General features: G+C 51.8%; 1 protein-coding gene and 2 pseudogenes across 1 annotated transcript in view; 1 reads left to right on the forward strand and 2 right to left on the reverse strand.

Moving 5' to 3' along the window:
- Window positions 1-4,850, reverse strand: part of KCNQ3 (potassium voltage-gated channel subfamily Q member 3) — a 184,122-nt gene extending 179,272 nt beyond the window's left edge. The window contains exon 1 of the mRNA XM_016133068.2: window positions 4,450-4,850. Coding sequence (XP_015988554.2) covers window positions 4,450-4,835 — 386 coding nt within the window. The 5' untranslated portion in view covers window positions 4,836-4,850. The remainder of the gene's footprint in view (window positions 1-4,449) is intronic.
- LOC118612230 lies at window positions 2,772-2,890 on the reverse strand (annotated as a pseudogene).
- Window positions 4,851-16,939: 12,089 nt separating the features above from the next.
- LOC118612357 lies at window positions 16,940-17,058 on the forward strand (annotated as a pseudogene).
- The last annotated feature ends 4,386 nt before the right edge of the window (window positions 17,059-21,444 follow it).

Consider the following 21,444-nt stretch of genomic DNA (forward strand, 5'->3'; position numbering starts at 1 on the left):
CACAGGGTTGTTAAGAGTTTAAATAAATTAATGTGTATAATGACAGCAACGACTAACATTACCTGAATATTTTCTATGTGCTAGGTACCACTTGGAGTACTTTACCTTGAAAGAAAAAAAGAAAAAGAAAGGAAGGAAGGAAGGAAGGAAGGAAGGAAGGAAGGAAGGAACTGAAGCTCAGAGATACATCAACTTGCCAAGAACATACATCTGTAAGACGCAATGCAAGTTTAGGAAACCAAATTTCTCTCTCCCCAAAGCTGCCAAGTCTCTGCCTATCCGAGGGGCCTGAGTGGGAGTCCAGTGTCTCTCCTGCTCCTTGGGGACTGCAGACGCTTTAGGCGACATGCTAGATCCACCAGCCGAGTCCTTTACACCCCAGAGCCGCTGCTGGGTCCTCGTGCCTCTCCTCTGTCTTACCTTCCAGATGGCCCTGAGCCAGTCCACCTCCGAGCGCGATCTGTAGGCATTTCTTGTGATCATTTCCCCTTGGTCTGTCAACAGGTCGGTGCCTGTTCATGCTCAGCCGGCCGTGGAGAGGTGGTCCAGGGCAGCGAGACACTCGTGCGGCAGTCTCACCACTCACGGGGCGGGAAGAACAGTCCCCAGACAATGCCGGGGCGACACACCGGCTGGCACGTATGACTCTTAAGGAGACCCCTATTCAGACTCCACGAAGGAATGCTAGGCGCCTCACGCTGGGATGATTTCATTCACATACATGGCTTTCTTTAAGTCTAAAAACCACTCTGTGACAAGGCCGTGTTATCATCCCCGACATGGCTCATGTAAGGTTAGAGACTTAAGGCAGAGTCCAGACGTGAATTCCAAGTCCAGCCCATTTTCTGCAACATCAGAAGCCTCTTCAACCATAAGGCAAAAGCAGCAGAGGGCTCAAAGCCCCACTGGGCTCAAAGCCTGGACCCCCTCCTCTCCCCCTGCCCCACGGTCCACTTTAAGACTTCTGAGCGCCATTCTTACCATTAAAATCCTACGAGGCTGACCTTGCCCACGTAGTGGTGTTGTTGCTGTGATCACGGGAAAGCCTCACGGAACGTACCTGGGTTAACCTGAGCGTATGCTTTCACTCATCCACTCAGTAAACACTCGGGGTGACCGCCGTGGGCCTCGCAGCCTACCGGGGACCGAGAATGCTCCAGAACAACACAGCTCCTGCTCTCAAACAGCTCTCGGTTCAATGCGGACAACGAGCTAGTGGGTCGACCCAACCCAACGCAATACACAAAAATCCTATGATTGGGGACACTGTGGGGGATGGGGGAGGGGCGAGTCTAGCTCAGTCTAGAGGGTCAGGGAGAAGTTTCCCAGAGGAGGTGACCTTGGAGCTGGGCCAAGTGAGTGGCCGGGAGAAAGGAGAGAAGGGGTATTTAAGGCAAAGGGAGCAGGGCTGGGGTGGTGGAAGGGTCTCTGAGTTCCTTATTTGCTGTATTCTACCTTAAAGATGAGGGGATAGTATCTCATAGATCTGGTTCATTTTAAAAAAAAAAAAAAAAAAAAAGCATGCACTAGGCCGTGAGCTCATGGTCAGTCCGAATTCCTGGCTCCCTTACACCATTAGCCACAGCCTATAACAGGATAATGGATGCTTCGAAACACGAATTTCAGTGCCTTGCAAAACCCTGAATCATCAATGAAAGGTTCGATTTTTTTCACTTGACTGGGCTTCCTCTTAAGCTAGAGAAAGGATGGAGAACGCATCCACCAACTAGGTATGCTTCAAAATCTGGATCTCAAACGCAACCCAATGCGAGTCTTCCTGTACAACTCCCAGTTAACTGTCAGAATGCATGTCCCCACCCGCTCAGCCCACATCTTCCGAACACTGCGGTCCCCTCGGTTCTGACCAGCCCTGATTTTGATTGCAAACTCCATTTCTAGCCGTTTGCCAACAGAGAGCTGGGAAGTGGAGGCAGAGGCACTATTAAGAGCCTTGGGTTACCAACCGGGCAGGGGCACCCAGTGACACCTAGTGTAATACCCAGGGTGCTGCACTTGTTGGCAGAGGGTCAGAACTGGGATCTGGGCTCAGAATCGGAGCCAACCCACTGCATTCAGATGTGAGCCCCAGAAACATCAGTTGTGGGGCCTTGGACAAGTGGTTTTATCTCTGGAAGTTTTCATACTCTCATCTACAAAATGTAGATAATTCCCACCTCATAAGACTATGGTGACAATTAAATGATTTGCATGTCTGAAAATAGTACCTGGCTAGGTATTCAGCTCCTCCTTCTCCCAAGTCTTAAATTTTCCTGGATTCTCTCTGTGAAAACGAGGCTACCAGTTTTGGCGTTCTCAAAGCTGTTTCCGGGTGATGGAATAATTCTAGAGAAGGACAATTGAGGCTCTGACAGTAATAGTCTTTAGCTAGCCCTTCCCCAGACTGGGCAATGCAGGGCTGGGGTACCAGCTGAAAAGGTGGGAGAAGTAAAAGGGAACCCATTGCCCCAGGGGGACCCCGAGTTTGGAAGTCCGCCAATACGTACCGAATGCCATTTTCATGCAAAATGACATGTGAATCTGCGTATGTTTGTATGCATTCAAATAATTTGTGCCTTTTTTATTATCACATATTTCAATATTAAACTTCAATTCAATTTAACAATATGCAGTGCTAGAAACAGGATATATTTTTAATCCCTTATATATTTGTTTGTTTGTTTATTTTTAGGTGAGGCAACTCTTGGTTGATCTCACAGATTGCAAAGACCTTGTGAGTTTACAATCCTTATTTATTTTTTTAAATATTTTTACGCCTAGAGCGCTTGGTCTTCCTAGGTGGTCTCCCACCCAAATACTAACCAGGCCCAACCCTGCTTAGCTTCCAAGATCAAATGGGATTGGGCTTGTTGAGGATAGCATGGCCATAGACGTTTTAATCCCTTTTACCACCTGAAGAGTAACAACTGCTAACCCTTCTCTCCAGCCACTAACACCTGCAAATAAATGCAGACGCCAAAAGCTCCACTGCCCACAAGCCATGCTCCTGGCTGGATGCCCCCTCCCTCCTGCTGGTTCCTCTGTTTCTGGGGAGGCACCCTCTCCCGGCTCAGAAATCTCTCTGAAGAAACCTGTTGCCAACTCAGAGGTTCTGTGCAGATGCCCCCCCTGGTGGCCAAATCTGGAAAAGCTTTCCAACCAAGAAAGATTGGCAGGTGGTGTTATTAACTCCAAGGCTCCCTGAAATCCCTCAGACCCCACAAGCCATGGGTCAATTGGAGGAGGACAGAGAGGAACATCCACTGCTGAAGCACAAGAAGGGTCAAGGTCATGGCCAATTCTCTGTCCAAACCCTGGTAAGGTACAGCCTGGGGAGAAGCAGCCATCAGGATGACTAAGCCACAGACAGGAGGCTCGGACGGGGTCACTGGAAGTGCCCTGCCAGCGCTGAGTGGGAGCTCACAGCTCTGATTTCCCCTCCACTCTCAGCCTCTCCCCAAATACAGGAGGATTTACGAGTGTCAGGTGTAGAAAGGGAGCTGCATCTTCCCGCTGGCTGTGCATTTACACCCTGACTAGCAAGGAGACTCCAGGGTAAGGGTGCCTGGGGGCAAAGCTCCCGCCCAGGCCCCTTTGCATTCCCTATGCCCCTGCCCAGCCGAAGCAAGAGAAGGAGCAGCAGTAGAGGCTGAGGGCACATCAGGACCAAATCTCGGAGACGCTTCAGCTAAAACAAGTCCCTGGGGCCCTCACCTCCTGGCAGTTCAGCCCCAGCCTCTCCGTCTAGGCTTCGAACCTGAAATACACACTCTCTCTTCCTGTCTCATTAGCTTCCCTAAAAGGAACCCAAAGACTTGCATTCTGACCAGCCGCAGCGCCCAATTAGAGCAACACCGGGATCTTTTCTATGCCAGGATGGAGCCCTAAAAAGGGTAGCACGAGCAAACAACCGATATCCGCGCGCATGCACACACACGCACCACACACACACACACACACAGCGGGCAACTCCCATCCCCAACTCCAGGATGTGTCATCTAAACTCGGTAGCGATCCCAAGGGAAGGGACCCACCCCTAGCTGAAGCGCAGCGCGCCGGGGAGGATCCGCGTTATCCAGTTCAACCTCTCCGTTGGTCGGAAACACCACATAAGCTTCTGTTAAGCCTCAGCGCTAACATCCGGAGAAGGTGACATACATGCGCGCCCGCGCGGGCACACGAATGCCGATCCGGCCTCCACAGAAGCCGCGGAGCCACGCGTGGACCTTGAAAGCGTTCGGGTCCGACACCAGAGAGTGGCACACACGCACACGCGCGCGCGCGCGCACACGCACACACACACACACACCTTCCCAGCAGAGACACACACGCCGAGGGCGGGCTGGTCCCCAATTCCACTGCAAAGCCCCAGAGGCGTCCCCCGCTCCAGCCCCCGCCCGGAACCGCACCCCGCGCCGCCGCCGAGGGGCGCCGCGCACGCCAGGGACTCACACGAGCGCGTGGTAGAGCAGCGCCCAGCCCCGCGGTCTCTCGAGGGCGTCGTAGATCAAAGTTTGGACGCGCCGGCACTTGGCGTTGTTCCTCTTGACCGGGCGGCTCAGGGGGGTCTTGGCCAGCAGCCCGAGGCCCTGGGGGGTCCTGCGCAGCCCCTCGTCGCGGCCGCCGCCCTCCAGCAGCAGGGTCCCGTCTTTGTCAGCTCCGGCCCCGAGCGCCAAGGTGACTTGCTCCCCCTCACAGGGCGCCAGCCCCACTTTGCGCTCCTCGTCGCCGGCCGCCGCCGCGTCCCCTCCGGCCGGGTTAGCGGCCCCGCCGCCTCCGGCGCCCCCGTCGCCGTCGCCGCCAGCCGTCCCCGCCGCCCTGCGCGCCTTCAGCCCCATCTGCCTCGCCCCCGCCGGCCGCTTCGCCTTCTCCGCTGCTGCTCCGGGAAGAAGGGGCGCTCGGGGTGCGTGGACGAGGCGGCGGCGGCGGCTGCAAGCCCGGGAACTCCAATGCCATGATCCGCGCGCCCCTCCCCACCCACAGCCCCAGAAGCAGGCAAAGGCGGGCCCCCCGGGGGGCAGGGGAGGCCGAGGGGGCACCGGGGGTCACATCCCGCGCCGGTCCGCCGCGGGACCCCGAGGGGCGCGGGCGGGGGGCTGTGGCGAGCGGACGAGGGCGCGCGAGCCTGGCGCGGAGGCGCTAGGGCGCGCGGCGGCGTGAGCCTGGCACCGGCGCTCCGGGGCGGCGGCGGCGGCGGCGGCACCCGGGCCGGCGAGCCCGAGACAGCATCGCAGTTTATTTACAAGCCCGGTGCCAGCCGCCCGCCCGCCCGCCGCACGCGCCGCCGCCCCCTCCCTCCTCCGCGCTGCACCGCGCCCCTCCCGCCCGCTCGCGCCTCAGCCCCGCGCCGGCAGCCGCCTGCGAGCGAGCGCGCGAGCGCCGCCTCCCCGCGCCCCGCCCCCCGCCCGCCCCGCCGGGGTGGGGCCGCCCCGCCCCGCCCCGCCCCGCCCCCCGCGCGGCCCCCGCCGCCGCGCGCCACCGCGCGCCACCGCGCGCCACCGCCGCGGCCGCCGTCCCCAGCGCGCGCGGGGCTTTCCCCCTGCGGGGCTTGGCGGGCAGGGGGGCGGGGGGCACAGGGGGGCATCGTCTTCCGCTCCGCCCTCGCCTGGCTGCTGCAGCTGTAGATTTTCTCGTCACCTGCCAGCCCAGCTTCTGGGCTTCGGAAGTAAAATCCAAATTGCCGGGTCGGCCAAGGTAGAGAGCACCGCGAACCCACCGGCTCGGGGGCAGCGGCGTGGCCCCTGTGCCCTCGGGTCCGTGGCTCACGGCCCTCGGTGGGGGGTGCCGCTCGCACCTCTCCGCGTCGGCCCTCGAAGCGCGTCTCCGCCCGCTTGGGTGAGCGGAGGGCCGACCAGACGGGAAGGACGGACGCGGGAAGCCGACCCCTCGCTTCTCCTTTCGCTCCTTAGCGTGATCTCGGCCAGTCGTTCCCCGTCCAGCCTGAGTTCCTGTTCACGCATTCACAGAACCAGCTGCTAAACGCACGGGAGTGAGCGTCTGCCGAGAGGGGCAATGTGCTGGGACCAGGCCACCTGAGGTCCCTGCACTCACACAGCTTCATGCTAGCGACAGGTGGAAGACAATAACGAAAAAACAAACATAAGCCATACAGTCGCCCATATCGGTAAATACTGTGAGAACACACAATAGGGCATTGTGCTAGAAGTGAGGAGTTTCCTTATGCTGGGTGGTCCCGGAAGGCCTCATTGCGGAGGTGACATTTTGAGGAGAGACCGAAATGACAAGCTGATTCACCCAGGTGCACAGGGGAGGCGTGGCCTGAGCTTTACCGTCACAGGGGATTGCAGAGGAAGGTGGAGCCACAGTTAGGCGGGGGGCCGGATTTTGTAAGCCTTTGGCAGAGGACAATGGGGATCCCGCACTTGGAACCTAACTCCCCCGTTCCCTCCCACCTTTGTCACCATACTGGCTTAGAGAACCCTGCCATTTCTGTGTTACCAGGTACCCCCTTTACTCCCAACTCTCTCTCCCCTTCTGTTTGCTGGCTGGGGCCAGAGGTGGGTGGGTGGGCTGCGAGCAAGTCCAAGCCAAGAATCTTTCCTTAGTGTATAAGAAAAGAACGATCAGAAGGACTGCAGTGGAATTCCAGCTCTGGATTTGCCTGGAGGAGTTGGCCAAGGAGAGGGGAAGAAAGAGGGGAAGGGAAGGGGAGAGAAGTATTGGGGAGGGGAGGAGAAAAGGAAGCAAGTATGAGGGAATGGGGTGGGAGAAGGAGAGGACGATCAGAGGAGGAGAGCCCGTGTGGAGGACTATGGAGGGAAGGATCTCAGAAATTTCAGAACCAAGAAGGATGCAGTTTCATTGGTCAGTGGGCTGCGTGAGGGGTTTTGTCAGGATGACATGAAATAAGAGTATGGTGCTCCATGAGCAGTAAGACCCCGTAAATATTTGTGAATTGCCCAACACTCAGCAATGAATTAGAGCATGGCAGGTCAGTGCAAACTCTGGAAGGGAGAGAAAGCCCGAGAAGGGGAACTGCCTCGGTTCAAAACGTTCTCAGTGGAAGCCAGGCACCCAAAGTGTGCTCGGAAACTGCGGTTAACCCTCCGCCCCCAGCACACCAACACGTATGCGTGCTCTCTGTCCCAGCCCGATCCCACCTGTCCAGGGAGCAGTTCTACCTTTCACATCTGAGCAACCTTTCTAAGGCCGTCCCTTCCCCTCACTCTATCCCTAGTTCCTTCACCGTATGATCACTGCCTTAAACGATCATGTCTGCATTTCATCTGTTTCCTATGATCTCACTGAGAGCAAGGTTCAGCGTCCTACTCCTGAAACCTAGAAGAATGCCTGTCACATAGTAGGCTTTCAGTTCTTATTTACATCATGAATGAATGATGATGAAGGCAAATTGTAAAACCCGCAGAACAATGCCCAGCACACAATGAAGAATTCACTGTATGTTCGTGTGTGAGAGTTTTGTTTTTGTCTTTTGCCATTGTGAAAAGTCTTTATCCTTAGGAAGTCTTAGTACTCATTGTAACTTAGGTAACATGGTGACAAAAACATTTTGACAGCACTTAAAATAAGAAGCCTCACTACATAAGCATAGAGGGAGACTAGTCAAGAGCCACATAGAAAGAAGACAGGAGACTTCATTACTATGCAATTAATCAAAGGTTCAGATTCCCTAAATGACAGTTTGGACACGTAGGCACATGAAGAGGCTTCTATTTTAATGAGAGCCACAGACTGTCAGATATTAATGCTTTAAGATCAAGTGCAAGCTTTATTTTCATACCTCCCATAAAGGGTGAGGTGAAGCCAACATCAAATTCATAGCCTTGATCCAATTAAATCCAATGACAGAAACTGCCAGGTAGTTTGGAAACTCATTTGCTTCGACAGTTTTATAATCCAATGGAGAGAGCTGTTCAGGTAGAGGGTTGGGAAATGTCATGAAAAACACGGTACGCTCTGAGCGCCATTTGGGGGACCGGGTAATCTCAACACTTTATAGCACAGACTGGTGGTTATTATCACTGCAATCAATGATCAGGGCAGACTCTCGGGTGCAGAGGGCTCAGCCTACCCTCTTCCCCTTTCCCAAAACACATTAAAATGTAACTGTTTGCAACCATTTTTAAATTTGCTTTTATCGTGTGTTGCACAAGAAATGCACAGTAGTTTTAGAGACATTATGAAATATAAATCAGCAAAAAAAGACAGCGATAATAATTTGTCATCTCGTTACCCGGAAGTGCCCTCTGCTAGTCTTCTGTGCTGACCGTTGCCAATGTTCTGCACATCAACCACAGACTTGAGAATACATTATTTGCCATCACAGAACTCCACGATAGACTTCTGATCAAATAATGTATCCCCCAAATGCTTGCTCTGTACCTGGTTATAAGTCTGCCTCTGGGAGGAGCCAGAGAGACAAGCCTTGGCAGCCAAGAGACATCTTTTTCTTATTGGGAGGAGAGAGGACAAGTCTCCAGTTGAGACTTATAATAATCTGAGACAAAATCCATTGGGAGGGAAGGGGCCCCATGCCTCCCCTGTATGTATTTTTTACTCTTGAAAACTCAACGACAGCAAATCCTCAAAGTCATCGCCCTCTCCCCTCCCCCATGCCTTGGCTTTCTTTCTTTCCTTCATCTCAGCCTACATTAGGGCAGGGGAACGCCTGCTCCTTGGCAGGAGAGAAGCCTTCCGAGGAGTGAAAAAGAGGAGAGAGGCTGAAAGACACCCTTGCACATGTCACCCAGAGGCTGAGGGCAACCTAATGTCTGAAAGTTGTACCCCAACCCAAATTTTAGTGCCAGCTTTGCGACTTTGAGCTTAGTGACCTTGGGCAAATGTCCTGGACTCGTATCTAGCCTCAGTTTTCTCATCCGTAAAACGGGATGGGGTTTCCTACCCTCCCCGCTTCAGACTTGGTCTGAGCACCATGCAGAGGTCAACGCTGAGCTTTGCAGCCTGTCGTGTGCCTTGTACTTTTACTACATCACTCGGAGGCGTCTGGAAGGATGACTGTGGAAGGCAGCTCCAGTCAGGCGTGATGGGGAATGAATGAGCTCCGAGCCAAATGGCGCTCACCTTCGCTCCAGATGGTGATAATTAAAGGACCTAGACTGCTCTCAGTTGGAAAAAATGTTTCTTTTCGCTGCCTGGCTTCTGCAATTCTTCCATTAACTTTTAAATTTATTTGGTGTGTTTCTTAACCCAATTTTTGTCTTTTTCTTTTAAGGGATTATATTAGGTAAAATGTTCAATCCATCCATTTAATGAATTAATTCATTCAACCTTCCAGTGAGCTTTATTGATTGCCTGTTTCATGCATTGCACACACTCTCTCTCTCCCATGGGAAACAGGAAGAAAAAAAGAAAATCGAGTAATTAATTTTATATTTACTTGAAAACATGAGATAAACAACACAAAAACAATTTATCCATATCTCTATTGTCACTGTATTTCGGTGACCTGCCCAGTGATAGATGCTCATCCATCATCATCATTACTTACTTACATTTATTGAGTGCTTACTGTATGCCTGGCACTGGGCTAAGTGCTTCATGTTTATACATTTAATCCTAGCAACAAAGTTATGAGATGGGCATTATGGCTATTGCTCTCTGTGTTAACCATGAATCAATACTTAGTGAGGTTAAGTACCCTGTCCAGAGTTACATGGCTAAGAAATGATGGTCTCAGGATTCAAACTCAGGTTATCTACCTCTGGAGTCTATATATTTTTTGACTGCGAAGTCATCGTATTTGCTGAGGAAGCTGCTCCAGGTGGAAGGCGCAGCCTATGCAAAAGCTCAGAGTCAAGGCCGAGCTTGGAGTTTGCAGGGCAAGAGGCTCAGAATCCTGGAGGCAAGCGTGATTGCAGCAGGCGCCATGTGGGACCGGCTTGCCTATGTACCAGCCTTATGAACTTGGGTACTAAACCACAGGGCGCTTCGAGCACAGACTGATGCGATCCAGGGCGGTTTCGGAAAGGGGTCTCCGAGGACTCTGAGGAGGGGAGGTCGGGAGAGGGAGATACTAGATAGATGAGAGCCGTTAGGAGACTACTAGGGGAGCTAGCTGAGAGATGCTGAGGTCCAGAAGGAAAGAGGTGGCGGGTCCTGGAGAGAAGGGGAGATGGCTGGGAAGGTGTGTAGGAAGGAGAGGCCCCCAGCATCGGTATCTGGAAGGGGGAAGGCTGGACCGTGAAACAAACCCACCCGATGTCCCAGCCTCCTTCCAGCCCCGCCGCGGGTTCCCTGCTAAGCTGAGCATCCTTCCTCTGGTTCCAGTAATTGGCTCCCTGGGCAGTCTGTTTCTTTCTTTCCATCAAATTAAGCTCCTTCTCTTCGAGGTCTTGGTTGTTAAAATACCCTGTTTGCCCATGCCATTTACATATTCCAATTACCCACTGCCATTTCCCCGCTAACGAGCCCATGTAGCTGCATTCAAGGGTGGCTGGCCCAGAGCCTGCTTGTGAAGGCCCGCTATTCCGTGTCTTCAGGCAAGGAGTCCGGGCCATTTTCTCACCTCTAGTCCTGCTGGACTAGACCTGTGGGCCTCATTACCCATCCCCACAGACATCCCGATGCTCCATTTACCTTGGAGACAAGAAGAAGAGCGCCATGCCAACTGGTCCACGTTCTTACTGTGATCACAAAAGGCCCATTGTACCCTTAGTGAATCACCATGCGCAGAGCCTATTAAGTCCAAGGTCTCCCTAATTTCCATCGCTGATTCTTTGCAGAGGGGAGGCAGATGCTCGGGTGCTAAGTAACCGGATAGAGGATTGTGGGTAGCTGCACAGTGATGCTGAGGAGGGAGAACTCAGCTTTCCGAGACAGTCAGCTCCGGGCAGGAATCCTGTGCCTGAGAAGTGCTCCGTGTTTGACCCCGGACAGGCTAAGTAACCAGTCTCAGCCTTACCTGGGAAATAGGAGGAATGATAATTACCTCGAGGAGATGTTTTAGGAGTAAGAGAGTTAACATTTCTAAACCTTTGGCACTTAGATGCACTTAATACATATTAACTTATAGGCTATGATATGACCATATTAATTATAATCATTATTATTATTATGATATCTGAATTAGAAGAGAACTTTGGGGTGCCAGGATCATTGTTGCTTCATCGTTGGTGACAGTGACCCACATTTTAAATCACAACCTGGTCCACATAATACATTATGCACATAACTAACTGAAACCTGCCATCCTAACTACGGTGATACTTTCTGATATTTGATGCTTCACATTTTATAAAGTATTGATTTCAACCTGTATTAGTTTGCTAGCACTACCAAACAAAACTAAACAAAACAACACAACACAAAACACCACTCCAGACTGGGTGGCTTAAACAAGAGAAATTTATGTTCCCACTGTCCAGGAAGCCAGAAGTTCAAGATCAAATTGTCTGCAGGGTCGGCCTCCCTCCCTTTGGTCTGTAGACGAGCTGCCTTCTCCCCGCGTCTCCGCGTGGTCTTTTCCGTGTGTGCTCACTCCTGTGTGTGTCTCTTTATGCGTCCAAACTCCTTCTTCTTACAACCACGGCAGTCTGACTGGATTAGCGCCCACCTAACAGCCTCATTTTACCTTAATTGCCTCTTGAAAGGCCTTCTCTCCAAATACAGTCACGTCCCGAGGTCCTGGAGGTTAGGGGATCGACATGAATTTGGGGGAGAACAGAACTGAGCCCAGAGCATCATTCCTCTACAGTGATTTCACATTCCATGAAGAGGTCATGAACCCAGGGGTCATACATGTTTATCCATTTCAATCTACAGCCAGGTCCTTTGGTTTCCGCTCGAATATCTGCAACAGGCTGCCTCCAGAGGAATCCTATTGTTGAAGGAACCAAGACACTCACCTCTCACCCAGCGCATGCCCTGTGGCAAGGCCCTGTACCAAGCTCCTTTCCTTCCTTGCCTCGTGAGTTAGTTGGTCAGTCATAGTCACGACTACCCAGCGAAGTGGGTATTATTACGCAAATGTATAGTTAAGAATGTATGTGCTGCCCAGTCAGGACACAAGTGCCCGGCAGAGATTCAAACCCAGATTTTTCTCCAAAGCCCAGAAGACGGTGTCTTCATTATCAGAAAGTTCTTCTTCGTGGTGAGATAAATTTTTCCCCAGGTAATGTGCATATAACACCGGGCGCTAAGGTTCAGTGTTTCATAGGAGAGCAGAGGGAGCGCGGGTTTTAGTTTGTGAAAATCTGGGTTTCGATCCCAACCTTGGCGCCCTCTGGCTAAGTGGCCTTGGGGAAGCGATATCATTCTCTCACACTCCAGTTCCTCTTCAGGAGAATGCGGATGTTAATAACATCTACCTCACATGGCTGTGGCAAGGTTCAAAGCTAACTAGAGACACCCAAAGGACTTACTGCTGCATTGCAGACGGCATTCTGACTGCCGTCTGACCTACTGTTGATCTCTCTAAACCTCGTTTTCCATTATTATTATTATTTATTCCCATATCATACATTAAATATTATATCCATAATAATAACTTCCTCAGAAGACTTTAGAAAGATAAAATAATGAATTTGTCCTGACTTTTGATGCCACACATCGATTCAAGAAAAAACATGAAAAAAACATTTTATCTTTCTCTCCTCAAAGGAAGAACGGCCAAGTTTTGTTTTGTTTTGTTTTGTTTTGTTTTGTTTTATCGTGAGCGAAGGCTTCCTTTTAATTGGGTGTTAGTTTGTACATTTTCTGAGACCATCTCAAACAGGCTCCATGAGTGGAAGCCCTGGTCAGGGTTTGCAAAACCCTATGACAACAGGGACCAGGCAGGTGACATAAAGTCACGGAGCTTATGGAAAGTGTAGTTTACAGCACCTCACACAAGAGGGAGCAATTCACAGATGGTAGTGGCAGGCGTGGCTGTGATGATGATGATGATGCACAGGAAGAAGAGGAAGAACAAAAATAATTACGAGAAAGAGGGGAGACACTTGGGCCCTCAGTTCTGGGCGAACAGTGCTCCCCCAGTGTCCTAGGCCTCGCAAAGGGCCACACTTGGACACAGCCTTATTCACGGGACGTCCCTGTCCTATCATGCAGTTCCCACCCTGGTTTCAAGCTTTCTCTGTGGGTGATGCCCCAAGGGGTTGCCAGACTGGAAACCCTTTGGTTGTTCACCAAAAAGTGTTTTCTTGTTAATGATTTGTGGGAAAAATAAGAATTTAAGAAGACTCATGGAAATGACCCATTAACTACTATTTATCATTGATTATTTGCATGTGCCATAGACAGCCATCTTTTTTCATTTAAAATGTTTCTCAAAATTCTTGAAGTGAAACGACCCCTGAGGATGAGGCGTCATGAGCATTCTGTCACTTTGTGCCACCCCCTCTCCCCCGCCCCAGGCATAGTCTTGCCAACCCAAAGGGTTAGATGTGCCCTATTTAAGAAGCATGTTCTCCAACCACCTTGTAGGGGCCAGCATCCAGATACTGCACTACGGGCGAGAGTAAAGTATCTCCAGGAGTGTCCCCGAGAACTGGAAGATTCTGTCACGAAACCAGGCATCACAGCGAGTTCATTTCCAAACCGAACCTTTGACTGGCCGAGCATGTTTTTTCGTTTGTCTTTTACTTCTGGGAAAAGGGGAACAATAGGACTAAGTTCAATGGGGACCAAGGGCTATATCTTTTGGGAGCCCCAATTACCAGCTGAAAAGAACAGAATTATGATAAAAGAGCTCCCGCTTAATCAAGAAATTACATAAAGCCAATTTCAAAAAAACGTTAATAGGAACTATTGTGTATTTATAGGCAATTCTGAAAGATTTATGCCAGACTTAATGGCTGGAGATGTCCTTCAAATTTTCCATCTGCCTTGGAATAGGTCTAATGTGATAACAAACAGGAAATCAACTGGGCTAAGGGACATGCAGTTCTGTTTTGAACCATAAAGTATACAAGGCTGCTGACATCGCATATTAATTAGCTGATCCTTTCCTTTCCAAATTTAGAGCTCAGTTTTGTATTACTTGCACGGACATAAAAAAAATTTGGCCCTGTGGTTTAAGATGCATGGAGATCTCATTCACTCGATATTTTTGGAGCACCTAAGAGTTTCCAGGATCTTTAAGGATTGGCAAGGAGTAAGGTAAGACATAACCTAAACCATGGAAAATCCCTCATTTTCTAGGGCTTCGATGGAGGAGGATACGGCAGTCGTAAAAAAAGACTGCGGAAAATCGTTCCAGAGAGATCTGGGCTTTTCCAAAGCATCCAGGCTTATTTTGTCTTGCAGTCACTGGGTATCTCATGAGCCTCACACTTCTCTCTTTGCTTTGTCCAAAAGCAGGCTAAGACCTGGTTTTTTCTGCTCCCCCATTTCTGCGTATGTGTTTAAACGCTCATTCATTCATTTCATAAACAGTTATTAAGCGGCGATAGTGCGTCCCGTACTCTGCTAGGTGCCGGCAATGCAGCTACGAACTACACAGGTGATGATTCCTGCACGCAAAAAGCCTGCGCCCAGGTGAGGGAGGTCCACGGTAAATACGACGGGCAGGTTACAACGAGAGTAAGGTTTTTACTTCATGTTCCGTTACTTATCGCTGTGTAAACAACCGCCCGACTTATCGGTGCAAAGCAACGGACGGCCCTTGTATCACCCTCACGGAGTCTGTGGGTTGGGAACGCTGACGGGGCACAGTAGAGATGACCTGTTTCTGCCGCACGAGGTTTGGGCCTCCGCCGGGAGGACTCCGATGAGTGGGCCGGACCAGCTGGGGACGGGGGATCCCTTCTAAGACAGCTTCCTTGCTGGGGCGGTTGGAAGCTGGTGGGGAGGGGAAGCATGTGGCTCCTCTGGTAGGGTCACCTCAGGTAGTCGGACTTCTGACATGGTGGCAGGTGTCCCAATGAATGGGGCAGAAGCTGTGTGGCCTTCTGTGACCTCGCCTCAGAAGTCACAGTGTCACTTACAATTGGTTGGCGCAGTCGAAAGCCCCACGGATTTGGACACTGACTTGATGGAAAGAGCATCAAAGGATCTGTGACTCTTTTTCAAACCAGCACATTACTTTTGGGCCAGCACGTTATCATGGCAAAGGACATCAGACTAAGACGCGAACTCTGGATCGGGCCTGTGTTCGTTTATTTAGCATCTATGGTGGTGTGTTCGTCACTGTGCTAGGTCAGGGAGGCTCTGCGTCCCCCCAAAGGGGAGGTGGCCTCTCCCCTCCCAGAGCTCACAGCCTAACAGGAAAGCCAGATGACCACATGGGCAACCACGAGAGCACGGGTCGGTGCCGTGACAGTGCACAGAGTTCCGCGGCGCCAGGTCGAAGGCGGGGCTAGCCGCGTGAACGCGGGCACGTTCTCGAAAAGCCTTCTGTCGTGAGTTCCTTCTTTCATACGACAACGCTACCCTCTGAGGCTGGTCCAAGGATGAGATGCCTACGTCATCCAAAGAGCCCCCATCGGTCACTTCACGTCACCCTGTTTTGGGTCTGTGTCTGGCCACCGATCGCTGTCTGACCTTTCCCCAGTTACTTATTCATTTGCCTCTTGATCACTGCCTGAACTTCAGAAACTAGCATGTAAGATATGCAGTATGTTATTATGGCTACCGTATGGGTATCCTCTCTCCAGCCCTTCCCCTCAGAGCCTACGTGGCTCACGCCTCCACCTTTTCCAAAAATTGCTGAAATGTTGCCCGATCCATAACCGTAGTTGTATCCTGTAACCCTTCCTATAACCTCTGCCTCTCCTTTCATTTTGGTCTACCTTTTAATTTTCCCCCCAAAGCACTTACCACTTCTATAGACTCTACATTTATCAGGTTTGTTGTCTTGCTGGGAAAAATGTAAATTTTACAAGACAGGGATCTTTGTTTTTTTTTTTTTTTTTTCTCACCAATACATTGCAAGTGTCTATCACTATGCTTCAGGGAATGAAATAAATTGACGCATTGGAAGAAGGGGTAGAAGGCAAGGTAGTCACGAAGGTGGACAGGGGTCTTTGCGCACCAGGGTAGAGAATTTTTTAAGTCCCTATGAAAAACATTGTAGAATTTTTCTTAAATCTCTGTGATAAACATTGTAGAGTTTTATGAGGAAGTATAACATGAACTGATTTACATTTTTTTTGTATTATTCTGGCTGCCGTATAGAGAAAGGAATAAGAGATCAAGATTGGATGGAAGGGAATGAGATTGGGGCTGTCTCAGTTGTCAGGAGAGATGCTGGGCATTTGGATCAAGGTGTTGAGACTGGAGATGATAAGATATAGACGGATTTAGGATCTTTAGGAGAGGTCGAACTGACAGGATATGCTAATGGGCTAATAAGAGACCGAGTAGAAGAAGGATACTGAGGATAACTAGTAGGTTTTTGGTTTAAGTTATTGGGTGCAATGTGGTGTCATTTACAGAATCAGACTAAGGGAGAAGCAGATGGTGTGTGGTGGCGCAGGGCAGTAAATCAAGATTATATGTTGGCCTCGTAAATCGCGAAATGTATACCAGGCGTTCTGGTAGACTTTCTCCATCCAGAATCTAACTGAAGGAAATAATCAGAGAGGCCCGCCAGATTCAGAGAGGTTCTGCGTTGCGTGATTTTAGGTCAAAAACCGGAAGCTGCCACCATGTCCCGCGCTATGAGACTGAGGACGGGGCGCCCTTCAAGGCGCTGCTCACGAAGATTGTGAGGCCGGAAAATTCTCATTAGATAAGCGAACGAAGGGGCGAATGCTTCCTGCATTGTGCGAAAAGCGTTAGTAGAGAAATAGCCACACAAAGTACTCTCATGGTAAATCCTAAAAACCATGGAAATTTAAAACTGGAAGAAATATTTTGTGGGGGCCGGGATTGAGGGGGGGGGGATATCTTCTTAGAATACATGCTCTTAGTTGAGAGAAAGAAAAGACTAAGTGGATAGAGAGGTCCATGTTTAGGCTGTGAAATTTGAATTTGACCCTGTTGGTGAGAAAGGATGGGCTGGGTCCATGGCCACGCCACACTGAACAAGCCCAATCCCGTCCGATCTCGGAAGCTAAGCAGGGTCGGGCCTGGTTAGTACTTGGATGGGAGACCACCTAGGAAGACCAGGTGCTGTAGGCCTTAAAAATAAGGGATTGTAAGCTGACGAGGTCTTTGCAATCTGTGAGGTCAACCAAGGTCCCCTTGCCTAAAAAAAAATTTAAAAATTAAAAAAAAAAAAAGATGGACTAGGAAGGACCCATGTCCTGGCCCCTGGTTTCGGGGCTGCTATTTGGCTGGGTGACCCTGAGCACAGCACTGAACCTCTCTGAGCTCAGTCTCTTTCATTGTGAAGTAAGATGTTTGATAACCGTGAGATTCCTGACTTCTCAGAGTTTCCATGGTTTGGGTTCCACAGAATCTTCTGACAGTGAGGAGCATGTCAGCTGGAAACAGCCTTGGGGCTCATCCCTTCCCACTCACTCGTAACTCAGCTAAGGTGCGGAAGGCACCTTCAAGAGACCTTCCCGAGGATACTCAATCTTCTCTAAAGATCAGTTTATACACTTCAGGGGGAGAGGCGGACGCAAACCGAGGAAGTGAAAATGTGGCCACTAGAAGAAAAACTGATGACAGAAAATAGATAGTCAACTAGCCTTGGTCTTAAAATAGTCAACTGCTGCTTTAATTGATTTCAAATAAAATATTTCTAGCTTTATTTATGAGGTATATCAGACTGTTGAAAGTTATATTTGCATCAGACTTTAGGGCTTACTAAGAAAAACGAGGCTTCTGGACAAAGTTTGCTTCCCGCTACTCATCCTGTCCCCACTGCAAGTCCATCCTCCACAAAGTGTACCTGAAGCGATTTCCCAAAAGTTCAAAGGTAATTACGTCCACGCACCCCCACCACCTGAAAAATCTGCGCTTGAAACTCTTCAATGGGCCACCATTTCCCCTGGGATAAAGACTAGGGTCCCCAGACTTGGCCCCCATCTGCCTCCTCCAGCCTCTGTCATTCCTCGCCCATCCGGCCGTCCCCTGAGCATGTCAGGCTGCCTCTAAACCTTCCCATCTTTGCCGACGCTCTGCCCGTGCCCTTGCATGCCTCCCTCACCTGGCTCACCGGGCACACATCTACCCAGCCGCGCGTGGCCTTCTCCACGAAGGCTCTCCGGCCTCTCGTGTCCCAGGGGGACTCACTGCTTCTCTCCACTGTGGCGGTCGAAACCGTGCCCTCCACACGCTGCCATCCTACCCAGCGTGGTGATTCATGGCATTTATTTCCTTCCTTGTCTGACCCCAGCCTAGACTAAAAACCCTTTCAAAACGGAGAGTCTATTATTTCACCCTGGACTCCTCGGTCCTGATCGTTAACTCACGGCACACGTTTGTGAAGTCCCTTCTCAGTCCCCTGCACTTCATTCAGCACTGGCGAGGTAGCAGAGCACCAGGGACTGTACTCGTTTGCCAAAGTCCGCTTCTTCCGTGGTGGCAGGTTTGTCATCGGGGTGCACGGCCGCCCAGCTAGGGAGCGTATCTGTCAGCCGCCCTTGCAGTGTGCGGTCACGTGAACCAGTTCCGGCTCCTAGGATGTGAATGGAAGTGGTGCGTTCGCCTTCTGGGCCGTGATCTTAAAAGGCAGGGGAGCGCTCCGTCCCCTGCTCGTCCCCTGCTGATTTGAGGGTAGACGGGACGGCAGGAGCTGGAGCTGGATTTGGAATCATCGGTGGAAGCTGCATGTGGAGGATGGCGGAATGAGTTACAGGCAGGGTAATGTCCCTTCGCCACCAGGCCCCTGCGCCATCTCTGGACTGACCGACTGACTCTAAACTTACGTGAGAGAGAAGTTAACATGCGGCTCGTTCAAGCCGGTGTGTCTGGGGCCTGCCTTGTCCGTTCAGGCTGCTGGGTGACTGGGTGACCTACAGACAGCAGGAATTTCTTTCTCACGGTCATGGAGGCTGGGGAACCTGAGATCGAGGCGGCAGCGGGTCTGGGGAGTGGTAAGAGCCTGCCCCCTGATTCCTGGATCAGAAATGGCCATCTCAGAAGAAGGGATGAGGGAGCTCTCTGGGGTGTCTTATAAGGACACGAACCCCATTGATGAGCGGTCCACCCTCACGACCTAACCACCTCCCAACACCATCACATCGGGGATTAGGTTTCAACGCATGAATTTGGGGGCGACACAGACGTTCAGGCCACAGCTGGGCCTCCTTGTTACAGCAGCTGACCCTATACCTGGCTAACACAAATGCCTGTCTAAAGCAGACACGACCTCTTTGCTGGTTGAACTGGCTTAGCGTAGGCACCGAGCACGTGGCTTAACACGTGAACGAGTGAGTTGAGTGAAGACTCGTTCAAGGTCTAACCAAAACCAATCAGAAAAAATAAAAATAAATACTTAAAAAATTTGTCACCGCCGGCGGATCGCATCGTGCGCTATGAGGCTTAAATCGTCTGGAGCCTGTGCCTCGCACAGTGGGCTTACGGGTTCTGGCTTCCCCATCTCGGCTGCCTCTCCCTCTGCACGCAGAGCCACTGCGATCCTGTAATCGTCCCCGACCCGCTGTCCTTGTTCCCAGCTCGCCTTTCCCGAAGCCGCGGCTCTGATTCTGGTCCTCGTCGCTGCTTACCTTAACCACGGCTCTCCTTGCTGAGCTGGCCTCTCCACCCTCCAGTCGTTCCCCAGAGCCGTTGCCATGGCAATCTTCCCCTGGCACAACGCTGATCAAAACCTTCGAGGGCTCCCCATTGCCTTCAGGTAAAAGGCCAACTTCCCTAAATTAGCTCCGGGCCTCGGCGCGCCCCGCGCTTCCTGCCTCGCCTCCCACTCGGTTGCCTTGCCGCTGCGGCCTCATGCTCCCGTGACACACCTGCCCTTTCCATCCTCGGTGCCTTTTTTCCAAGCCAATCCCTCTCCCGGGAACGCCTTCTTCCTCCGGCCTCGCTCCTATCCTATCGCTGCATGTTCAAACCCGGCCCTGCTTTGCAAGTCCAGCAAATTCTTTTTCATGAGCCTTTTTTTTTTTTTTTGATGTGTGAGAATCAAAAGGCTGCCGCCTTGCACGTGGACATCCTCAGCCTTCTGCGGTCCTCATCCAGCATTCATCTCGCTCGGGTCAGGACGGGATGCAGAGCGTAGAGACGGGACTGGCGCTCGCAGCACCAGTAATAACACCAGTAATGACCTCTAACCATCCGCCGAGGGTTTGCTGCAGGCCAGGGCGTGTCCCAAGGGCATTAAAGCGCCCACGGCCTGCAGCACCCTGCGGGGGTAGCTACCACCTTCTCCACTCCAGAGGCGAGAAAGTCACAGGCACAGAGAAGTTAGGAGACCTACCCGGGGTCACGCTGCCGGGATTTTGAATCTTGAACCGACCACTTGCTAGACACACAGACTTAGACAAGCCATTCCATCTGTCTCAGCCTCTGAGTCCCCATCTCCCAACGTTGCGTGGAGACCCCTGCACGGCTTCATGTGCGGCAAGTGTCCGGCGGGCTCCACGCGCTCAGTAGGTGCTCAGCTCGGGCCGTCGTCTCGGGCGCAGGGCTGAAGCGCGGAAGTCTCATATCCGTGTGTCTCCCTGCACGTGGGAGGTGCCTGCAAAACGTTTGTTCACAAAACGGCTTATGTTTCGTCCCAGGTGTCAAAGTCACGCTGGTCCTCTGCCCAGTACCCTCTCGATGGGAGACAGAGTAACGGAGCGGCTGTTACTCCCTTCTTACTCCGGCATGACCAACGGGAGCAGCGCATTTCAACTTGACAGAGGCACTCACGCGCCTCTCTTGCTGCGGGGTAAGACCGCGTAACCAGTTCTCAGCCATCGGGCGAGGGTGCTGGGGCCGAGGCCCCCACCGCCGGGGCAGGGGGCACCCCCTTCAGCAGCACCAGTCGCCTTTCCGTTGAGAGAGCTACAAGGCTTCATTCGATCCAGTGAAACCCTCGCTCCCGAGATGGATGCAAAGGACACCTTCTCCTCCAGGGGCAATGCCGGGGGCCAGGCCCGCTCTGGCCCCACCGCCCAGGACAACAAGGGATGGCATGCAGGACCGAGGTGCGTGCCGGTTCAGACAGGGTGCCCCCGACCCACCTCGGGCTTGCAGGAGCAGGCGGAGTCTGCGTTTGGGAACGAGGTTTTAGTTCACCGAGGGCTCGAAGAAATGACTCAGCAGGAACGGCTGGGGAAGACGAAGTCAGGGACACTGAGAAGGCGAGTCGGCCTCGCCTCTGACTGAGGCTGGGGTGCCGTGTGACCTGGGGCAACTTCCCTTCCCACTCTGGACGTCAGCACTCTCTAACTGAGCCTCCAACTTCTGAGTTATTTCAGCTCCGATGGTCTGGGACTGCCAGAAATAAAACTCGCGTCTGGTTACGGGGCGCGGTACAGCGGAAGGGGACATTCTTTTGTGTCCTTCTAAGAGCATTTGGTTATGCCACAGGAGTGATGAGGAGACTGTGGAGTTCCCCGGGGTGGGGAGAGCCCCCTCTGGCTGATGTATGTGGGTCTCGACTTCGAGCAG

The sequence above is a fragment of the Rousettus aegyptiacus genome, unplaced genomic scaffold (genome assembly GCF_014176215.1).
Source record: "Rousettus aegyptiacus isolate mRouAeg1 unplaced genomic scaffold, mRouAeg1.p scaffold_m13_p_15, whole genome shotgun sequence".
Classification (NCBI taxonomy): domain Eukaryota; kingdom Metazoa; phylum Chordata; class Mammalia; order Chiroptera; family Pteropodidae; genus Rousettus; species Rousettus aegyptiacus.